The following is a 19,392-nucleotide window of genomic DNA, read 5'->3' on the forward strand; positions in this document are numbered from 1 at the left end:
TTGGTTCTTACATAATTTGAATTTGAAAGGGCACCCCATGTAACTTCCCTCCCCTCCCTCCTCACCTCACTTCTGGAAGAGAGCTCAGTGCCCATGCTGACAGGATTGTCTTCCCTCGGTGGGAAGAATAGGGCATCTTGCCATTTCCTAATATTATTTCAAGGAACTTCTGTGCACATGTTGAATGTAAAACTTCACACTATTATGGAACATTAACTGTGAATATATTGACCTGTGCTGTCCCCGGTACCATACAGTTAAAGGACCAGCTTTTCCATGTCTTGGAAAACAGTGCTAGGTACAAAAAGTACATTTCCCTTAGGAAATGAAGCAACAGGAATTTGGGCTAAGCAGGGACCATGAACTTCTGTCCTCAAATTACCTCAAGTCGAGGAGCAGACCGAAGTAGGCCCTGGCCCCCTGAGCCCGTGTCATGGCTGGTCAAAAACAAAACCCAACCCTGTCGCCTTCTGAAAACCAGCCAGGGATCTGACCACTTTCTCCTTTCCTGGGCCAGGAGACCAGCGTCCCGCCAGTGTTCTCCAGGGCCCAGTCCAGGCAGAGGACTCACCTGGGCTGGCACAGGAAGGTGCTCACCTTGTTCCCTGGGCTTCTAAGCAGGAGGCCACCAGGAAGGATTGGCCTGGGGCATGTCCCATGACACCAGCTCCTTGTTAGCACGAGGGCGGGAACAACTCCCCTCTCCACTTGGATCCTGGAGATGGTTTTTCTTGCAGAGCGGTGGGGACTGCCAGACTGAGCTGGGCAGTTCAGGGCGTGGAGCTTTCTGAAGTGCCACTGCTCACTTTCTTACTTGAGGACATGGGCTCTGGTCCCACTCAGGTCAGGTGTGGTTGTGTTATGGCCTCCAGACTAGTGGTGCTTCAGGCTAGCAAGGGCATCTTGGAGGGCTGGCAGGTTAATGCAGAATTAGGGGGGATTTAAGAAGTTCAATATGAAAGTGATTGGGAATTCAGAAACTCTTCCCATGTAAATGTTATCAGTGAGCAACCTACTCAGTGGATTTTTATACCTCAGGGCCATTTGCAGATTTTTACCTTTCCACATTTCTTTTGTATTTGAGTGGGCTGTTAGAAGACATGAGTTTGGGGAATGTTGTTCATTTGCTGTTCATTGCCTCTGTGCCCAAGTCAAGATTGCTCAAGGCTGTGACGGTGGGCCTTCCACCTCCAGCACGTCCAGGCATCCTTCCTACAGGGAGCGCTTATGAGCTGGCTTTCCTCCTGCCCTGTCTGGAGATGCCAGGAGTCCCTGGTCAGCCCTGAGAACAGGAGGGAAGAGGGCAGTTCACAGCAGCTGCAGCACTTGAGGCAGCTTTCCATCCCACCATCTGGGGCTGGGGACCTTCTTTGCAGACTTCTGTGGTTGACTCGGCTCAAGTAAGCTTTCTCTCTGTATATGCTAGAGCCACTGACATCATCTCAGAAGAATTGTTTTAAATATCGGGCTGTGCTTGAAGCAACATGGAAACAAAAGGTTCCAAGTGGCAAGAGAGTAAAGTGCTAGGAGTTTGCGTGCCAAGGTTTATATGTACACAGATCCAACACGCAGTATAAAACTTGAGTACCCATTTTCAAGTTTGAATACCCACTGGGTATCAGACATGAACTTGGAAGAATGACTGAGAGTACTGTGTTCATTGGCAGCATATCTTCTGGATTTGCTCACATCTGACCAACAAGGATTCATTTGAGAAGTGGGCCCGTATTCCTCTTCAGACTTACCCTGGAGAGAACTATCAAGTGTGGACCTGGAGGACCCTGGGTGCCTGCCCTTAGGTTGGGAGGCGCAGGCCCCTTGGGTATAAACAGCTGGTTTCAGGCTCACAGAGCAGAAGGGAGAGGGAGAAAAGAGGAAGGCCTCAGGACTCTCATTCCCGAGAGCCCAGCCTCACCCTGGTTCATTACTCCCCATGTCTAAAGTCTACTGTGAAGGTGGAACGCGTCAGTCCATTGACTTTTCGTTTCCGGAGTCCTTTAAGTCCACAAATGTATATGCTTTATTTTATATTATTATTTATTATGTACATACGCCTCTACTGTTAGTGCATCGTCTGTGACTGAGATGAGATCCGTTCCCGAGCCCCTCATCCATGGAGCCCAGGGTTCTGTTGTCTCTCAGAGTGGGTGAGAAGGAGTTTTGTTTGTTTTCGTCTCTTACGTTGGTCCTAGTGTGCCAGGCCCTTTATTGGACCCACCTCTGTTCCTGACAGCAAGTGTTTTGAGATGAGGATGGAGGCAGGTCTCGTACTCCACGGCAGGGCCTCTTCAGGGACCTCTGTGAAGTACTTTAGAGGTGGTTTTGTGGTGACCGGGTCTGTTCTCTAGGCAGTGGTACAGCATGGCTTTGAGGCCAGGGCCTCCACTCCCACACTCCGAAGCCAGGTTGGTGGCCTGGCCCCACAACAGAGATGATCTCCAATTCCCACCTTGGATCACAGGATCCATCTCTGTGCACCGGGGAAGCTGCCTGCCCAGGCTTCTGAGATGCCTTTTCTTGGTTTTGAGGTCCAATGCCAGCACTGCCTTGGCGCCTCACAGAAGACCTGCTTTCAGTCTGATTTCTACCCTCCTTAGTCTTTACGCACTGTATCATAGTGTACATTTCATGCTTTGCAGCAGCAGAGTTTTCTGAACACAATTATCTAGAGCTGTGTCCATAAACCTAAATAAGCACAAACGACATGTATAGGTTTCATGAGCTGATTGTCATAATGAATGCATTTTATAATTCAAATGATGTTGTAGATTTACAATCTATTTATTTTGTATCAATTTATTTGTAAATTTTGTGATTGTTTTAAAAGGTTTTTGTTCATTTCTATTATTCTATTTAGATAAATGATTTCTGTTCACCCTTCTAGCGAATGTGTGTTCCCTCTCTCCCCTATCACTTCTGCCAACACAGGCCTAGTGGGAAAGCTGGGATTGACTGTCACCAAGGCAACACAGCAGGGCATTTCCTTTGAATGTACACTACCAAGTCTTACATTAAGAGAGAAGCAGGTGCTAGAACTTGAGCCTCCAACTTCCAGCCTAGTACACCAACTTCCAGCCAACAGCAGGGCTGTGTTCTCTTTTTCAAGGATCGTAATCTGTTCCCCATCAGTTCATTTTAGATAAAGATGCTGGGGTACCCACTGAAACTTCCCCAGACATTTGCAGCTCCACCACTAAAAACGCATTTCAGCTGGCAAATATCTTTAACTGTTTTTTCCTAGGCAAGCCCAGAGGCCTCATCCAAGCCTCTCAGTTGGCTCTTAAAGATGAAAATGGCTCTGCAGATCTTTCTCTGTGATGGGAAGCCTAAGCCAATGGTTGCAAGAGGCACAGATGGTCTACCAAGTTAAAATCAAGGGCATGAGTGTGGTGAGTCATGGTCGGATGCTCTTCAGGATTCCGTGGGCCTGCCTGATTCCTGTGTGAGCCCCATCCTCCTCCTTACCCTCCTCGCTCACGTGACCAGATCCTGAAGATCTTCCGATCGAGGTTCACGGACCCTTTGTGATCTATTCCTAGACCACATCCTTTTGGATTCCTTTTTACCTCCCCTCTGTCTCAGTTCTACATTCTTCTGAGAATTGAACTTCTCAATGACTAGTCCCTTGTTTTTCCTACCATATTGCTTTAACCATGATGTTCTTGATCTGTTTTACTTACACTAGTCCTGTGGACTGGAGACATTTTAGTGAAGAACTGCTGACAAACCTGGCTAAGACACCACCTGACCTAACCACCTCTCCCACCTCCCCGGTCATCACCCCCAATTTCTTGAAAGTGGAAAAAGGTAGAGCTACATCCCAGCTAAGTGTTATCTTATGGGAGCCTGTTTGCTCTCCTTAGAAGAGCAGAAAGCAGGGCTAGGGAAGGAATTCTCTCTAGCATGTCTGCTCCCAGTTCGCTGCTTTGCTTAGTTTTTCCTGCTTTACTCACTTTGCCTAGGTGAGTCCTGAGCTCAAATCAGGAAATCCTCAAAGGAAAATGTCATTTTTCCTACTGTGAAGATGAGGTTTGCCTAAGCCTTCCCTTTGCATCCATGGGGTTGCCTGCATGTTGGTTCATTCCTGAGCTGTATCATGATAAAAACTCTGGGGTTTTTATTTCATCTCATGCATTATGCTCTCCAGTGCCTCTCGGTAACCCAGCACTTCTGAGGACAAAGATAGTGATCAGATGGTCTTGTAGAGAAAGTGACCAGTACAAATGACCTTTTTGTAGCCTGGAGTTGATTTCTGGAAACACACTTTCTGAAGGCAATTTAATAGATAATTCCTTATTAAAGCCAAAATGTTTCATTATATGAGATGGCTAATAAATGTTTGGCTTCTTTGTATGATTGTTTTATCGTTTTCCCTCCAAGATCCTCACATCTCTGCTCTTTCAAAAAGTCCCAGAACAAAGCAGTGGTTATAGTGCCTCTCTGTGACATTCTGGTGGCATGACATCTCCCCTAGTGGATGACTGTGAGGCGTAAAGATGCAGGCAGAATTGGGTACCAGAATTCTTTGTCAGAGAGCTTTTCCTGCTAGGATATGAGCGACTATGAAGCACTCAAACAGTAGGCTTACACATGGCAGGAATTTTAGATTAAGCCAGCTTCCCTGTGACAACTCTAACACATCACTAACCCGAGGGCAGTGGGTCCAAAAACAAAGTTACTTGCTTCAAAATTCCCATACCCACAAACTAAACATTATCTTTGGTGCAAACCCTCTCGCAAACACTGAACACTTAATATTTTTCAGTGCTGGGAAGGTGTGCGTGACAAGTCCTCTTTCCAGTTATCTCAGGAACTTGTGAGACTTGGAAGGACTAATGCTGTCTTTCATGTGAAGACTGTGCACTCAGCTGCTTGGGCTCGTGTGTGTGTGATGCGGTTTCCATTGGCCTAGACTCTTCAGCCTCATCTATAGTCCCGGCCAAACACGGCTTTGGGAAGAGCACAGTGGGAGACCAGGGCATTTCGGTGAATATATATGTACCTAATTTGATTCATGAACCAATCTGTCTAATCCATAAAGTGGAGCAAAGGTATTTTATGGGCAGTGACTAGACCAAAATTTTCTGTCATTTTAAATTAGAAAATAGAATTATTTATAGTTAAGAGTTGATGAGCTTGAGAGGAAGTGTTCTGTGTTCACTCAGGAGTCCTTTTTTTGGGTTAAAGCTCTTTAAAGGCACTTAAACTATTGTTTATATTTTAATTTTTATCTACCTTTGTGGGAATAAGTCAGATAGTTGTGGCCTTGGGAGGAAGACATGATGTCTGAGGGCAGGGGAGCAATGCTTGAAATTGCCAGGCTAAACAGAAAAACAGCCTTGTTCGTTCTGCAGGTGAATGCTCTCTCCATAGATGACTCGCCCTCTGCTGGGCCTCCACGCTCAGCAGAGAACGCCGCGCTCTGCAGTGAGTGCTGCTGCTCTCCTGCTCCGGGGGCGTGGGCTGGGGCCGTGGGGGTTCTGGGAGCCCACCTGGCTGCTGTGCGTGCGCATGTCCTCCCTGGCGGCCATGCACCGAGTCTTTTTTTCAAGGCTTCTCAGGTAGCCCCATGGTTGAGGCTTCATTTTCAGGGCCTCCCAAAGCTGCGTATCATTTAAAATTGTTCCATTTGAGGAAAAACTTTAAGAATAGCTCTATGCTCGTCACCAAGAAAGAATGTCATGAGAAACCTAAGTGTTGAGACATAAACTACTGAACTGAAGAGTTGGGATTAAGTGTATGGCAATAGTTAGATCATAGTTATCATTTTTCCCACCATCAAAGAAAGGTTAAATAGTTTCCATAATGTGGAATGTGGACAAGGCTCCTACCCTTAATGTAGACTTAGATATGCCGTTGTTTGTCTCAGGCTATTTGTGGTGAATAAGCGGAGTATTTTTAAATGCTGTGGCAGCCTTGGAAAAATTGCAGGGCTTTAAAGTTGCTGACAAAATATTTCTTAAACAAATAAATCTGATTTAGGAATATCTAAACATGGACAAAGTACTTTTAAATCTGACATGTCACTGCAAGTGGCTTTTTAAAGTGGTTGCTTAAAAACAACACTAACATGTCGAAAGGATTTGTAGCTCTTAGCTGTTCTGTTAAGACCTGCTTTTCCTAAAAGCACCTTAGAAAGGTTATTTTAGGTCTCAAAGGATCTTAAGGTCTGAACAGAACACTAAACTTTCTTGGCTCTCAGTAACTTATCTAAAGTACACCATTCGAGTTTTGCCTGACCACCTCTGTAGAGATGTGCGTGCAGGTGCGTCCTTCTGCAGAGGCTGGGCTGTGTTCTGACCAGCTGCTGGATATGCTGGGGTGCCTAGGGCCTTAGAGTCTGAAAGTAAGTGGTGTTCACCATATACCCAGGAAACAAACTCTGAAGAGTTGGGAGAGCTTCCTCTCAGCCTAAACACCTTAAATTTTTTGCTTTTTCTAAAAGAAAATTACAGTTTTATTATAATTTAACTTCCTTAATTATTAACAACAGAGAAACTCACGTTTTAACAAGTCCAGTTATAGCTACTCTGAGTAGCCAGCTGCCCATGGGCCACTTACTCCCCAGCACTCTCCCAACAAAAATGAATAACATGCAGAGAGGCAACAGTTCTGCTCTGGGTTTCAGACTCATGGAATCCTGGGTCTTTAAAATATATTTTGGTGGTCCTGAAGAAAGCTGTGACCAATAGTGGAATTCTTATTTCAGGAGTGTGCTTTTTCACTTCTCAGTCTTTGGACCCACTATCAGAGACTCATCTAGCTGAAAAGAAATTCTTAGGTGAGATCTTATGTGAATAAAATAATTCAAAATGGGTGGTACCTTAAAGCAATGTGAGCTTGTTGGTCCTTACTCTAACAGGGAGAATATGTAAAGGTACTAAGTCAGCCAGAGACTATATGGCTTTGGGATCACTGAAGACATTGTCATACTGGGCAACATCTTCATCTTGAATGAGAATAATTAATATCTGGGGTGACCACATTTGCTACCATTTAAAACAGGAGCAGTATGTAATTGCTATCTGCAATAGCATTTCCAACCTAACACTTTAAAAGCAGCATTGAATTCCTAATAGTTATCAGATGCACATGCCTTGATGTGATGATGCAAAGCCACATATATTGAAAGCAGTAAAGTAATATGGCCTTAGCTAAGTTACTGAGCTGTGTTCCCTTACCTATAAAATGACTTTTGGAAAAAAGCCCCACATTATAGTCCTGTACCAAAATAGTTTACATTAAAAAACTGAGGCCCATTTAAGTGCTATAAATTTGGCCATTAATCACACTAGACTATATTTCCTTTAAGAGAAAGTCAAGTTGATATCACTTAGTCAAACCTAAACCCACCTGAACTAGCAGTCTATAGTTGTGCTAAGGAAGGGCTCAAAGTCAGTATTAGAAATATTATACTTTATTGATTCTAGAGCAGCTAATCTACCGTCCCGTGTTGACAAATAACAGTAAGAATGGAAGAAACATATGAAGGTTAAAGTGAGCGTCTACACAATGTTGTAACAAGGTTCACTGTTCTGAAGAGGCAGTTATAATACCTTCAAGTGTACAGTAATGACCCATTCTTGTTCCAAGCGACAAGAAGTGATGATTTCACTTGGGAGTCTGAAGTGAATTTATTCACACTGATTGTGCCCTCTGTTTCGTAAATGGTTCTGACTCACAAAAAAGCCCTCTTCCCACCCTCTAATGCTTGAGTTTAAAAGACAAAGAGGATAGAGAAGGCTGGAATGGGGTGGCATGAGCTACCTGTATGGCCCACATTAATGAATTTTACTCACTTATGGTAAAGAAGAAGGAGGCTCTGTTCTTTTCTGGTGACTCGCTCTTTTGTCCTCTTTTAGCTAAATTCTTTCCACAGATTTACCTCAGGTGGGAAAAAGACCATTTGGGGCAGGGTGGATTTTTTTTTTTTTTTCCACTTTTTGCTATCAATCTAAATACTGTTGATGTGGATGAAGACTTTTGCCTCAAAATGCAATCACTACAGTCCATTCCAGACCAGCCCTACAGCAAGTAGAGAACACTCCTGCAAAGCCACTGACAGCAGCCTTACCAGAGTCATGGAAAACACCCGAAAGCTTGTAAAGAAACCCTGACCTTAACACAAGACTACATTTGATAATGGAAATATATTTCTCCACTGATATACAATACTTATGCAATGCACTGAAAAGATGGGATTTCGGAGTAAGAGCACAATTTGTACCATAACATTTTTGGATCACATCTTCCCACTGGCGTCCTTGCTCCACTGAGACCCTTCGCCACCCATATGTATCTGGATAATACACTGACACACACCAATGATGAAACAAGCAAGGAAACCGCGTCACAAAGCCATGATGGAGCCAGCTGCATGCAGTTCAGCCCAGCTTTACCCTTACTTTCCTCCAATACAGACTCCAATTTTGAACCATCTGCAAAGAGTGCAGACACACAAAACTAAAACAAGTATCTCCCTATGATTAGAATATTTAGTCTTCAGAAACTTTCCAGATGTACCTTTGATGGAACCCACTCCCACCCCCCACTAGGACCCACACAATGACATCCTTTGCTCCTGTGAGTCCTGCCAGGACTTGTGTAATGAGTGCTCAGCATCTTTCTCCTCACTCCTCCTCTTCCTCCTCCTCCTCCTCATCATCATCTTCGTCATGGCAGTGTGTGATTTCCTGGGGGGCCAGTGGGAAGAGGTTGGGGGGCTTAATCTCACTGATCGACCGTGTCAGCTGGTGCCGCTTGTGGTCGGTATCTTTGAAATCCACTGATGTGCGGTTCCGGGTGGCGAGAGGGGACTCCATCTCATTGATATCTACATGTGTGTGCTCCACTGTGGACTCATGAGGCATCTACAACAAAGCCAAAGTTCAGAAAGCAGGCGGAAGAGACACAGCTGTCTCCCAGGTCCTAAGCCCTCTGCCTGTGTTAGGTGGCCGCACAGAAACTCCCAAGCCCTCAGAACTGTGCCAGATCAGATACTATAGTCTAAAACTGGCAAGATGGGAGAGAAATTACTATTTCACAGCTAAAAAGTCTTGAAATCTAGATGAGTAGTATTAACAGAATATAGGAATGCCTTCACCATTCAAGCAACTTCTAAATCTAATAGTTTCAGAGTAAAGTTAAACTCTGTACCATTCTGTCTTGATTATTCTTTCTCAGACTCCTTTTTGTGCAACCATGTAACCTGGCCATGGGCTCTGCACATTAGAAAGAAATGATCTAAACTTTCCTGTGCCACGCAGATAGCTAGTTGCAGAACTTGGCCTTAACAGTGTATCTTAACTGTAAATAGTGGCCTTGGGCTGTATTAACTCACCAAGACGTGGGCAGCTCTGAAGAGGTAGCTGAACGGGTAATACAGCAGGTTGATGAAAGATGCTGCATACAGATCAGCATAGCGCATCACCTGACTGGCAAAGAGGGTCTGCCGGGAGCCACTGCGGAACAGGCTCCCCATCATCCCGTAGCACATGTCCATATCGTGAGTTACTTTCTAAAACAGAGAACAAGGTTAACGCTCAGCTCATTCAGCAGACATTTACTGAATACTGGCTATGTGCCACTGCCTGTATGAAATACAGAAATCACTTCAAGTTTATTTTCCAAGTTTTCTCCCAAATCCCATTTGGTGGATACCTTAATACGTCTCTGGATGGAGCTGATATCTGGGCGCTCATTGCTGCTGCTGTCAAGGTGCCTGGAGACAAGAAAAATCCAGTGAAAATCTCTAGAAAGGATGTCTTGTATATCTAGGTGACTCCTGAAGAGGTAGATGGTTTTTAGGGAAGAAATTTTTGATACGAGAAAACTTACTTGTAGAGTTCAGCCAAGAAAATATCCAAGCTCTGAAGCTCTTCGAAAAGTGCTAAAGTTTGGGGAAAAAAAAGGAAAATGTTTTAAGTAAATCAAAAAGCATCTAGTTTTTAACTATTACTAAAAACTAAACTAAAAGGTTTCAGATATGGCTGAAAAGTAAAGCTGTAGGTGAATGTATAAAATGACTTGCCTCACCTTCAGGAAAACCCATTAACACTGCTTGGAATCTGGCAGCAGACGACACCAGAATTTCCTCTTTAACAGCCCTTCCTCCTCCTTAAAACCACTAACTATACAACTTTCCCAACTGGATGCTGATTCTGAGCTTAGTAAGTGCCAATTCATACCCCATCTCGGGTATGTCAGCAAAGCAAGTGTTAACAGTTTCACTTTTGGGTAAAAGAATGAGTCACAAGTTCAGAAAACAAAACCAGATCAACTAAATTTCTGAGGTTCCACAGGTGGAAAGCTGAAAAGAAAGTGGAAGTGTTAGTCGCTCAGTCATGTCCGAATCTTTGTGACCCCAAGGACTGCAGCCTGCCAGGCTCCTCTGTTCATGGGATTTTCCAGGCAAGAATACTGGAGTGGGTTGCCATGGCTAGCCAGAAAGTCCCACCAAGAACTACAAGCAATAGCAACAGCCAAATATGTTGTAAGCTAAGCATTCCAGCCTTTCTCAGCCTGGGTTCCCCAAAGAGAATTAGGCAGTGATGCATCTACTGTATATAACAAATATTCTTTATCTACCATCTGTGGGAGAACTGAGAGTCATATCAAATTATCTTTGTTTTGAAGTTCAAACAAGGAGCCTCAGTTGAGAAAGGTTGTTACTTCTATCTCCTTTATAAATATACTGCCTCAGTTAAATCTCAGCAACTTTATGATAGTAGGTATTATCTTCATTTTCACATCTGAGGATACTAAGGCATAGGGTGTCTCAGCATCTGCCTAACGGCGTGAAGATATTAAGTGGTAGAGCCAGGGTTACTACCTGAGGCAGGCTGAGTTTTCAGAGCAGTAACATTCTGTATTTTAAAAGAATTCAAGAAAAAGGGGAAACAAGATAAGCTCTCTAAATTCTGGACTTGTGTGAAATATGTGGCTATATGAGAAAGAGGTGCTCAAATATTAGGACCCGCCTCTGACCACCTCTGACCCCCTGCATACAAAGTAATGGTTCATCAAAAAGGACTGATTCATAGCTAGCCATTAAGATATAAACTAGCAATAGAAAAGATTCATAAAGTAAGAATAATGGTTCCTTACAACTCTTATCGGTCCAGACATGCAGTTCCTGTGCGAGTTCAGGAATCACCAAGAAAGTTCGCCACCCTTGCCGTTTCTTTGATTTTAAAATGTCCCCAAAGATGTGATCTCCAATATACAAAATGTCTTTGCCCTTGGCTCCCAAAAGATCACAAATTGTATCAGATGAACCTGAAACAATGCAATGAGAAAATAAAAACCAGCATTCCAAGTACCATAACCATTAAATAGTATATAGATTAATTTTATTCTTTTAAGTATGTGAGGAATAGACTGGAAAAGGGGCTCACCTTTCTTAAGACAAAGACTCACCATCGTCTTTTTCCATCATTCTTTTTACTGCCTCTATGACGAGGCCTTTAGCGCCACTGTGCTGACCAGAGCTCTCGATCCCCAAATCCAACAGCAACAAAACCACGTCTCAGCCTGAGGGACCATAACCCTCCAAAGCACCACTACCATTTCTCCTCCCAGGCCTGCCGTTAGGCTGGGTTTGTTCAACTGCTTCTCATTCCAATAAGATACGCATCTATGTTCCTAAAACCCCCTTGAGGCCTTGGCAACCATCTACATGATTCCAACACTGAGAAAATGCCTCAAATATGCAGAGGAAGAGGACAGGAAAAACTGGTCCTTTTAGTGAAAATCAAATTAGGACATGCTGACTTCTCAAGCCCATCCTCCCAACTCTTTAGCAGATGACTGAAGTGTTTACCTTCAGGAGACGCTATCTTTAGCATGCTAAAGAACATAAGTAGCACGGTGTCAGGAGGACACCAACGCTTTCACAGTGAGATTCAAGCACAGACTTACATAAAGGAAAGCGCGCGACTCACCCCCAGAGTAGACGATGCCATGCTGTAAGGGGCCCGTGTAGGTACCAATTTTCAGCTTGCCAGTTTTCTGTGAGAAAAGAAATCTGGATTTTGTAAAGCTATCACAATCTCCACCAAAAATGCTACTTGGCTAGGCAGCTAAATGAATGTCACTTTTGAATTATATTCATTTGAATTATTCAGCTGTATTAATTGAAACCAAAAGTCTTAACTTCAAAAGAGGAGATAAGGCTAGTAAGTTAAAAATACCTGTTTCCTGGGGGAAGAACAGGAGGTGGGGAAGGAGGAACATGAAGGATAACTGCTTGTGAACAGACCATCCTCTCAACTTACAGTATCCACCTGACGCAGTACTGTGCCTTCTCCAAAGAACAGTGGTTTCCGTGCGTCCACCAAGATCAGGTCAAAGTAGGACTGCCACGGCCGATGAGAGCTCCCAGGCTGATAAGGAAGAAACAGCGAAAGCCAAAACATCACTCCTAATCTGAAAGCACTACTGTTGCATCTCAAGTCGGATGAAAGCAATATATAAATACTAAGTAAAACCAGAAAATGCCACTATTACAAACATACTGTGGCTTATTATAAGCCACATCCTTTTGAAAGCAGGCAAAATGAAAATATAAACAATGACTCTAATAATCTCTGTATTTTAAATTGTTTCACCTACTCACTAATTTATTTCAAGCAATTTAATGTATGAAAGAGTGTGCTCATACTCTAAAAATGGGCTTAAGAGGCTCAAAGAGGCCAAGGAGAGATGCAAAAAGACAAATATGTTAAGAGACGGACTAAGAAAAAGGCAGTTTAGCACCAGAACTGAAGTACATAGCTAACACAGAACTATTATTAGCAAATTTTATGGGTTATGCTTTCAGAATGGTGGTTCCAGGTACACACTGGTCCTTGGCTAATCAGCACTGCAGGCTAATCAGCACTAATGTGGAAGGTATGCCCATTAACATTACTTCATCCTGAACTGGAACCATGGCTTTTAACCTTTTAAGGTCAAGACAAAGAGCACTAAATACTGTGCTTTTGGGTGATCTCAAAAGTCATTAACTAACATTTATTCAGAGAAGCCTAGTGACTAGAAACCTAGTGACTAAACATGGGTCTCTTGCATCTCAGGCAGATTCTTTACCATTTGGGCCACCAGGGAGCCCCCTAAATTGTGATTAGTATTCATTAAACCAAAGTATGGCCATACAGAAGCAATGAAGACTTCTCTGCTAAGTATCAAAGTTAGCTGTTCTTTTGACACAAAACTCAGCAATTACTAACAGCAGAATATAGAAGTTGTTAAGAATATATACATTTTCTGTTTCTTTTAATAAGATTATCTCCTTCAACCTGAAAATTCCTTTTTGCCACACAAATTTAGCAATTCTGTATAATTCCTGGGCATAAAATTCTGATCCCATCTTACTAAATACCACACAAATCTCTTATTTCTGTCTACCAAGTTTTTGAATTGCTAGCAACTTTAAATTATACTAGCTCCTACATTACTTCTAATATTAATGACGATTTCTGGATGGCTCCTGACCAATTCCTTATGCTCAATATTCCAGAATATTAAATGCATTCATTATTACTAAACCAACAGTCTGTTATATTACAGAGAGTACCTTGGGGCCATGTGGAAAATCAAACAGGTAAGTCATAATTTTCTGGAAAAAAGAAAATCCAACATAAGATCCATTTACTACTTCTGCAAGATATAGGACACCTAAGTAAAGCACACACAAGCTTTTTATAAGACATGTCTTTTTCAATACAAGATTTGTTACATTCTTGTTTCCTCTAAAGTTTATGGGAGTTGAAGCTAGAAATTAATGCTTCATCACAGCAAACAAATGCAAGCCTTCTGACATTCAGTAGAACACAGGGTTCTTCTAGGAGGTATTTTTATACAGATTCATCCACATATTCCTATCAAGTTCTCCAAGTGGACCGGAACACATATTTGGAGGTAAGGGGTATCTGAGATAAGGGTGTAGAGAAAACTGATGACTCACATGGAAATAATACACCATGGCCCTCTTACTACTGTTCCCAGGACAATCAAGCCAACTTACTCCAAACCACCAGATTTCTAAATCAGCATTTTACATAAAGAGGGTTAGCGAGCACTAAGCTTGCTAGGACTATGAACTTGTAACCAGCTTAGCAAAAGTAACATGAGGTTAAGGAATTAAATCAGCTTTTCTATATGCTTTAATCATGGCAAAAATTTTAAGAGGTAGTAAATTCTGATGGCTAAGAGTCAAAACATCTTTTTACCATCTATTGCTGTCTGGCTCCCAGTGACAGGGAGGGAACGTATGTACACATGTAATAAAGGGTGTAACTTTTCAAGTTGTAGAATGACACACAAGACACAGAAGATATTTTAATCAGCACAAATGTTTTAAATAACCCCAAAATGAAAACCTTTAAGTAGCCAATTGTAATCAGGGAAAATTGTCATAAGAAATATTCATAAAAATTTGAGAACCACTATGATGTGTGCCATTTATTTTTGCTTTTTTCATTCTGCTTTCAAAATGAAATGGCAAAAAACTACTCTCACTTAATAAACTACCTTCTTCATTATATTCTCAGTTCTTTAGTCCAAAATAATTCCTTTGTATAAAGAAACAAATATATTAAGCACTTACATCTGTATATTTATAGTCACTGTTGGTGGCAAGAAATACTTTTCCTACTTCCTTCATCCGGCTCAGAAGCAAAGGCAGTTTTCCCTAAAATGCAATTATGATGATGAGTGAAACAGTAAAACACAAACATAGATCTTCTTCCACATGGGATGGTGTTATGTCCCAATAACACACTGAACATGGCAGCTAGCCTAGTCTACCTAAAATGTGCTGAGAACATACATTACCCTACAGCCGGGCAAAATCATCTAACACAAAGTCTACTGTAACTTATAGAACACTGTACTTAAAGTGAAAAGTAGAATGGATGTATCAGTTGTTTACCTTTGTGATCTCTTAGCTGACTAGGAGCTATTGCTCCCGGGTGCTGCCCAGCATCTCAGGAGAGGGCATATCACTAGGCCAGGAAGAGATTCAAAATTCAACACACAGTTTATACTGAAATGTATCTCTAAATATATATATATATGGTTCCTGTGAGAGTGAATATATATATATATATATATATATATATATTCACTTACACTGTGGAGTGGTCAGATACTGGACTTTTTTTTTGTCTACTGAAACAGGAACAGGTGATGCCCTTTAAGGGACGGTTGGTTGGTTTCAGAATTTTGCATTTAGAAGCCCACATTGTCATTGTGCATGAATTATTATGTATGTATAATATATATGGTACATATAATAGACATATATAAAATATATAATTATATGCCTATTAAAAGACATAACTAACTTTCTCTTTATGTCTGTCTCAGGAAGAGTTTAAATTACCTTGTAACCTCTTAAAGAAAGTGAATTAAGTGTGTTACAGATTAGGAGAAGCCAATTTTTAAAAATCGGCTAAATACTCTATGAAGAGTATTAGATATGGTCTCAGTGTGTACACTTTCATTTTATGAAGTATCTTGCAGAAATGGCATGGTGTGTATAGAATGCAACTTGAAAGTGCCCAGACTCATTTGCAGCTACATGAAGAAATTCTGACTCCTGATGTGACCAGAAAGAAAACAGCCTTTCCTTCTCTCACAGTAAATAGGTTCCTTCACTCAAATCCTCTTGTACCTCTCCTGAACCCCTCAGTGTTCTTTCTTGAAACAATCATGGATGTGGGAGTGGATGGGAAATAGGACGTACAAAGTCTGAAAATAAGACATCTTTACCAAAGAGCTTTGAGGGGATAATTGCATCTACTACTCTTACTCCGTAAGAAAGGAAGACGTTATCTCATCTCAGTGCTCTGTGTGTGTGTCTGTGTATTTTTTATTTTGAAATAATTTCAGACTTAACAGAAAAGTTGTAAAAATAGTACAGAGGGTTCCCATGTATTCGTCATCCAGCTTTCCTTAATATTAACATCTTAACCCCAGTACAATGATGAAAACTAAGAAATTGACACAATGCTATTAACTATAGACATTAAAATTTTGTATTATGTTTACCACTAATGTCTTTTGAAGTATTTTAAAGCTTTCCTCATTACTCCCAGTTGACAGGCTAAAGACGATTTAAATAACAGTCACGCATGCACATTTTTTTAGATGGTCTAGCTCCATGGTTAAGATCCAGAGTACACCAAGGGGTGGCTTTTGGCTTTCTCCTTACTAACTGTATGAACTTGGGCAAGTTGCTTAATCCTGAGTCCCCAGCTTCTTCATCTCTAAAGCAGAGGTAAGAACAACTAACTCAGGATTTTATGGAAGGTTAAATGGGATAATGAATGTAAACACTTAGCACAGTGATATGTACACAGTAACCACTCTAGCTGCTATTACTATAATTAGAGCTAAAAGGATAAATGAAATACTGGTCCTCTTTGCCTAATAAAAAACAGGAAAAACAAACCCCATGTTCCACCTGATAATGCTTGGTGCTTATACTTGGCATGTGTTAAACTGCCAAGACAAAGAAATATCTTCTCTTGTCCATTTCATTATAAATAAGTTTGTTAACTTCCCTAATAGGTAAAGGAAACTATCACGCAGATCTACTCTTCCCTTTACTACTTACATCTTTGACTACATACTTCTCAAGATTTTCAACTGTCTTTTCCTTAAGGGAACCCTAGAGAAAGAAAAAAAAAAGCAAGAAAAGAACAAAATTAATTTTTGAGTTTATTATAAAAACTGTGTCTACTATTAGCTTAAATGCATTTCTTAAATATTTCTAAAATTAAAATGGCAGATGTGATTTGCTGCACATCTATTTTAAAATGTATTTAAAATTTAAAAAATAAAATAAAAAATGTATTTAGAAATCAAAAGGCATTTCATATTTAATTCAGCACAATTTATAATAAATGTAAACATATTATTAATCAGTTAATGTTATCAGCCAAGCGGGAGGTATTTGGAAAAAACAAATGGACCATAATCATCCTGAAAGGATATGTCAAGTATAACCCTAACACTAAGATCTCTTCTAGTAAGTCTGGAAAGTGAAAATGGAAATAAGATCTAGAAGCCAGGCACCACCACTGAGGAAAGACCACCATTACCTCTGCAAGCCAGACAGCCCAAGACAAGGACAAAAGTATTCTAGAGAGCTATCACTAGAGGCAAATCCCGCCTTTTTAACAGTGAAAAACTCTGCTCTGTTTGCACTTGGAAAGTTAATGTCAGACCATAAAAGACACATGCCAGGCAGTAAGCAGGTGAAGCAGCAGCTCCTAGGTACCTTGTAATGAACCCAGTCAACTGCGTCTCTTACATCCTGGAACATACTCCGGTAAGACATGAAGAGGTCCCCATCTTTAAATCCTGTTTCACAGCTACAGAAAGATGAAAAGAACATGACAGGTAATCCAAAGGAGGGTAAATCAAGGGAATACCAAACACTGCCCAGGGGACCCAAAGGTTCCTTTGTCACATAATAAAGGCTGTGTGGCTAATTTGGAAAATAATCACTCCCTAATGAAAATCCATTCTGACCATCAGAGATGACTATAGTGTTCAATGGAATATAGTAACTGTGAACAGATACAAAATGGTAGCAGAGTATGATAAGGCTAAAAGGCTACTTCCAAAAATAACAGGTTGTTTTATTCATCACTTGTAAGAAACAGGTTCCCATCAAAGAAACATTTAAAATTGGTAATTTAGGTTCTCTCCACCCTGACTTTTCTGACACTATTTCTAGGTACTAAGGTATTGTCTATTTTTTATTTATCTTAGTGACTTAGTGCTCAACCAAATTTAGTGCCTTGAAGTGGGTAAGGCCTAAAGAGGATAAGAAGTTAGCAAACTCTGGCACATATGGCCGAACTTACAATTCCCCCTAGAAAGGAAAGGACATCTTTTTCAAGACTTAAGCACATTTTTACTTCAGGGAGGATAAACAGTATCTTCCTCAATCAAATCTTGCTGGGCCTGGGAATGAAACGAAATTACTACCCCTGAATGGCTCCTGGGTAGCTGCTGTGAAATGAGTTGGGGGGTTTTAGTGCAATTCTGCTTGGACAGATAATCATCACACAAACCTCCCACTCAGTTGTCACAATTAGCACCTCTGCTGGCCGTCTTCATTCCCAGGAGAAGCCAATCAGAAGTGGTCCCTTCCAAACATGGCTGCAGCACACTGGCAAGGAGAGGGCCGTGTGGGAGGTGAGAGCCTGCATGGAGCTGCTGGTGCTGTCCCATCTCTCAGGCTGGCAATGTGGCATCTCTCACTAGCACTAAATTCACTTCAGAAAAGCAGAAAAGACCTACAATGGCCAGTTCTCTAAAACCCTGTACATTAATTTTAAAAAATCAATTGGAAAAAGAAAATTATAGTACATACATACCTGGTATATCTGGGACAATTAGTAAAAAAATCTACTAGGCAGGCCAACAGGTAGGTCTCTGAAAAATGAAGAATAGATATTCATAAGCTATAAGTGAGATAATTAAAATCTGTTTATCTCCCTTGAGCAAAGACAAATGATCATGGAAAGAAGGGGAGACATCAGTATATGTAAGCATAGAATGAATCTACCTGGTAGGTTGAATAGTGTGTTCAGAATGTAAAATCTTTCAGTGTCATCTCGTTGAATAAATTTATTTGGATACTGCTCTCTAGTTTCTGGTCTGAAAGAAAAAAAAAATTAACCGACATTCAAAAACAATATAAATCTGAGACGTATTCATCATTCAAAAATTAATTCAAATATTTTGGTGGCTATATGCAAGGTGGGGTTCCAAATAATACACATGGGAAACTCTGAAAATGAAGAGCCTCACTCACTGTTTCAGCCCCTAAAACATTCTCAGTCTGGCTAAGGGAGGGAGTCCCACACACAGACAGTTGTACAGGTCCAAAACTGAAACTCCAGTACTTTGGCCACCTCATGCGAAGAGCTGACTCATTGGAAAAGACTCTGATGCTGGGAGGAATTGGGGGCAGGAGGAGAAGGGGACGACAAAGGATGAGATGGCTGGATGGCATCACTGACTCGATGGACATGAGTCTGAGTGAACTCTGGCAGTTGGTGATGGACAGGGAGGCCTGGCGTGCTGCGATTCATGGGGTTGCAGAGTCGGACACGACTAAGCGACTGAACTGAACTGAACTGAACTGAAAACAGAACTGCCCCAGAAAGGTGCAAAGAGCTATGAGAAAACAGAGGAAGGGGAGACAGACCATTTCAACTTAATGGGTAGAGAAAACGGAATGTAGAGAGGAAAACCTAGAAGAATCCATGAAAGTCATGGCATATGAGCTGATCCTTAAAAGCTAAACAGCCCAATCCAGAAACTAGTCAAATTCAAGTGGAGAAAGGGGAACAGAAAAATAAAGCTAGAAAG

General features: G+C 41.5%; 1 protein-coding gene across 5 annotated transcripts in view; it reads right to left on the reverse strand.

Moving 5' to 3' along the window:
- Window positions 1–7,446: 7,446 nt before the first annotated feature.
- Window positions 7,447–19,392, reverse strand: part of NT5C2 (5'-nucleotidase, cytosolic II) — a 101,164-nt gene continuing 89,218 nt past the window's right edge. For 4 of the 5 annotated variants that reach the window (XM_068961646.1, XM_068961645.1, XM_068961647.1 and 1 more), the window contains 13 exons: window positions 18,584–18,675; window positions 18,393–18,450; window positions 17,285–17,378; window positions 16,619–16,672; window positions 14,606–14,689; window positions 13,574–13,615; window positions 12,276–12,383; window positions 11,943–12,009; window positions 11,107–11,277; window positions 9,838–9,889; window positions 9,661–9,721; window positions 9,341–9,517; window positions 7,447–8,870 (listed from right to left, as the gene is read on the reverse strand). In XM_068961646.1, the coding sequence (XP_068817747.1) occupies window positions 8,631–8,870; window positions 9,341–9,517; window positions 9,661–9,721; window positions 9,838–9,889; window positions 11,107–11,277; window positions 11,943–12,009; window positions 12,276–12,383; window positions 13,574–13,615; window positions 14,606–14,689; window positions 16,619–16,672; window positions 17,285–17,378; window positions 18,393–18,450; window positions 18,584–18,675 (1,300 nt within the window). In that variant the 3' untranslated portion in view covers window positions 7,447–8,630. Of the gene's footprint in view, window positions 8,871–9,340; window positions 9,518–9,660; window positions 9,722–9,837; window positions 9,890–11,106; window positions 11,278–11,942; window positions 12,010–12,275; window positions 12,384–13,573; window positions 13,616–14,605; window positions 14,690–16,618; window positions 16,673–17,284; window positions 17,379–18,086; window positions 18,217–18,392; window positions 18,451–18,583; window positions 18,676–19,392 lie in introns of those variants that run through there. The other variant, XM_068961648.1, reaches the window with a different exon arrangement.

The sequence above is a fragment of the Capricornis sumatraensis genome, chromosome 23 (assembly GCF_032405125.1).
Source record: "Capricornis sumatraensis isolate serow.1 chromosome 23, serow.2, whole genome shotgun sequence".
Lineage (NCBI taxonomy): Eukaryota > Metazoa > Chordata > Mammalia > Artiodactyla > Bovidae > Capricornis > Capricornis sumatraensis.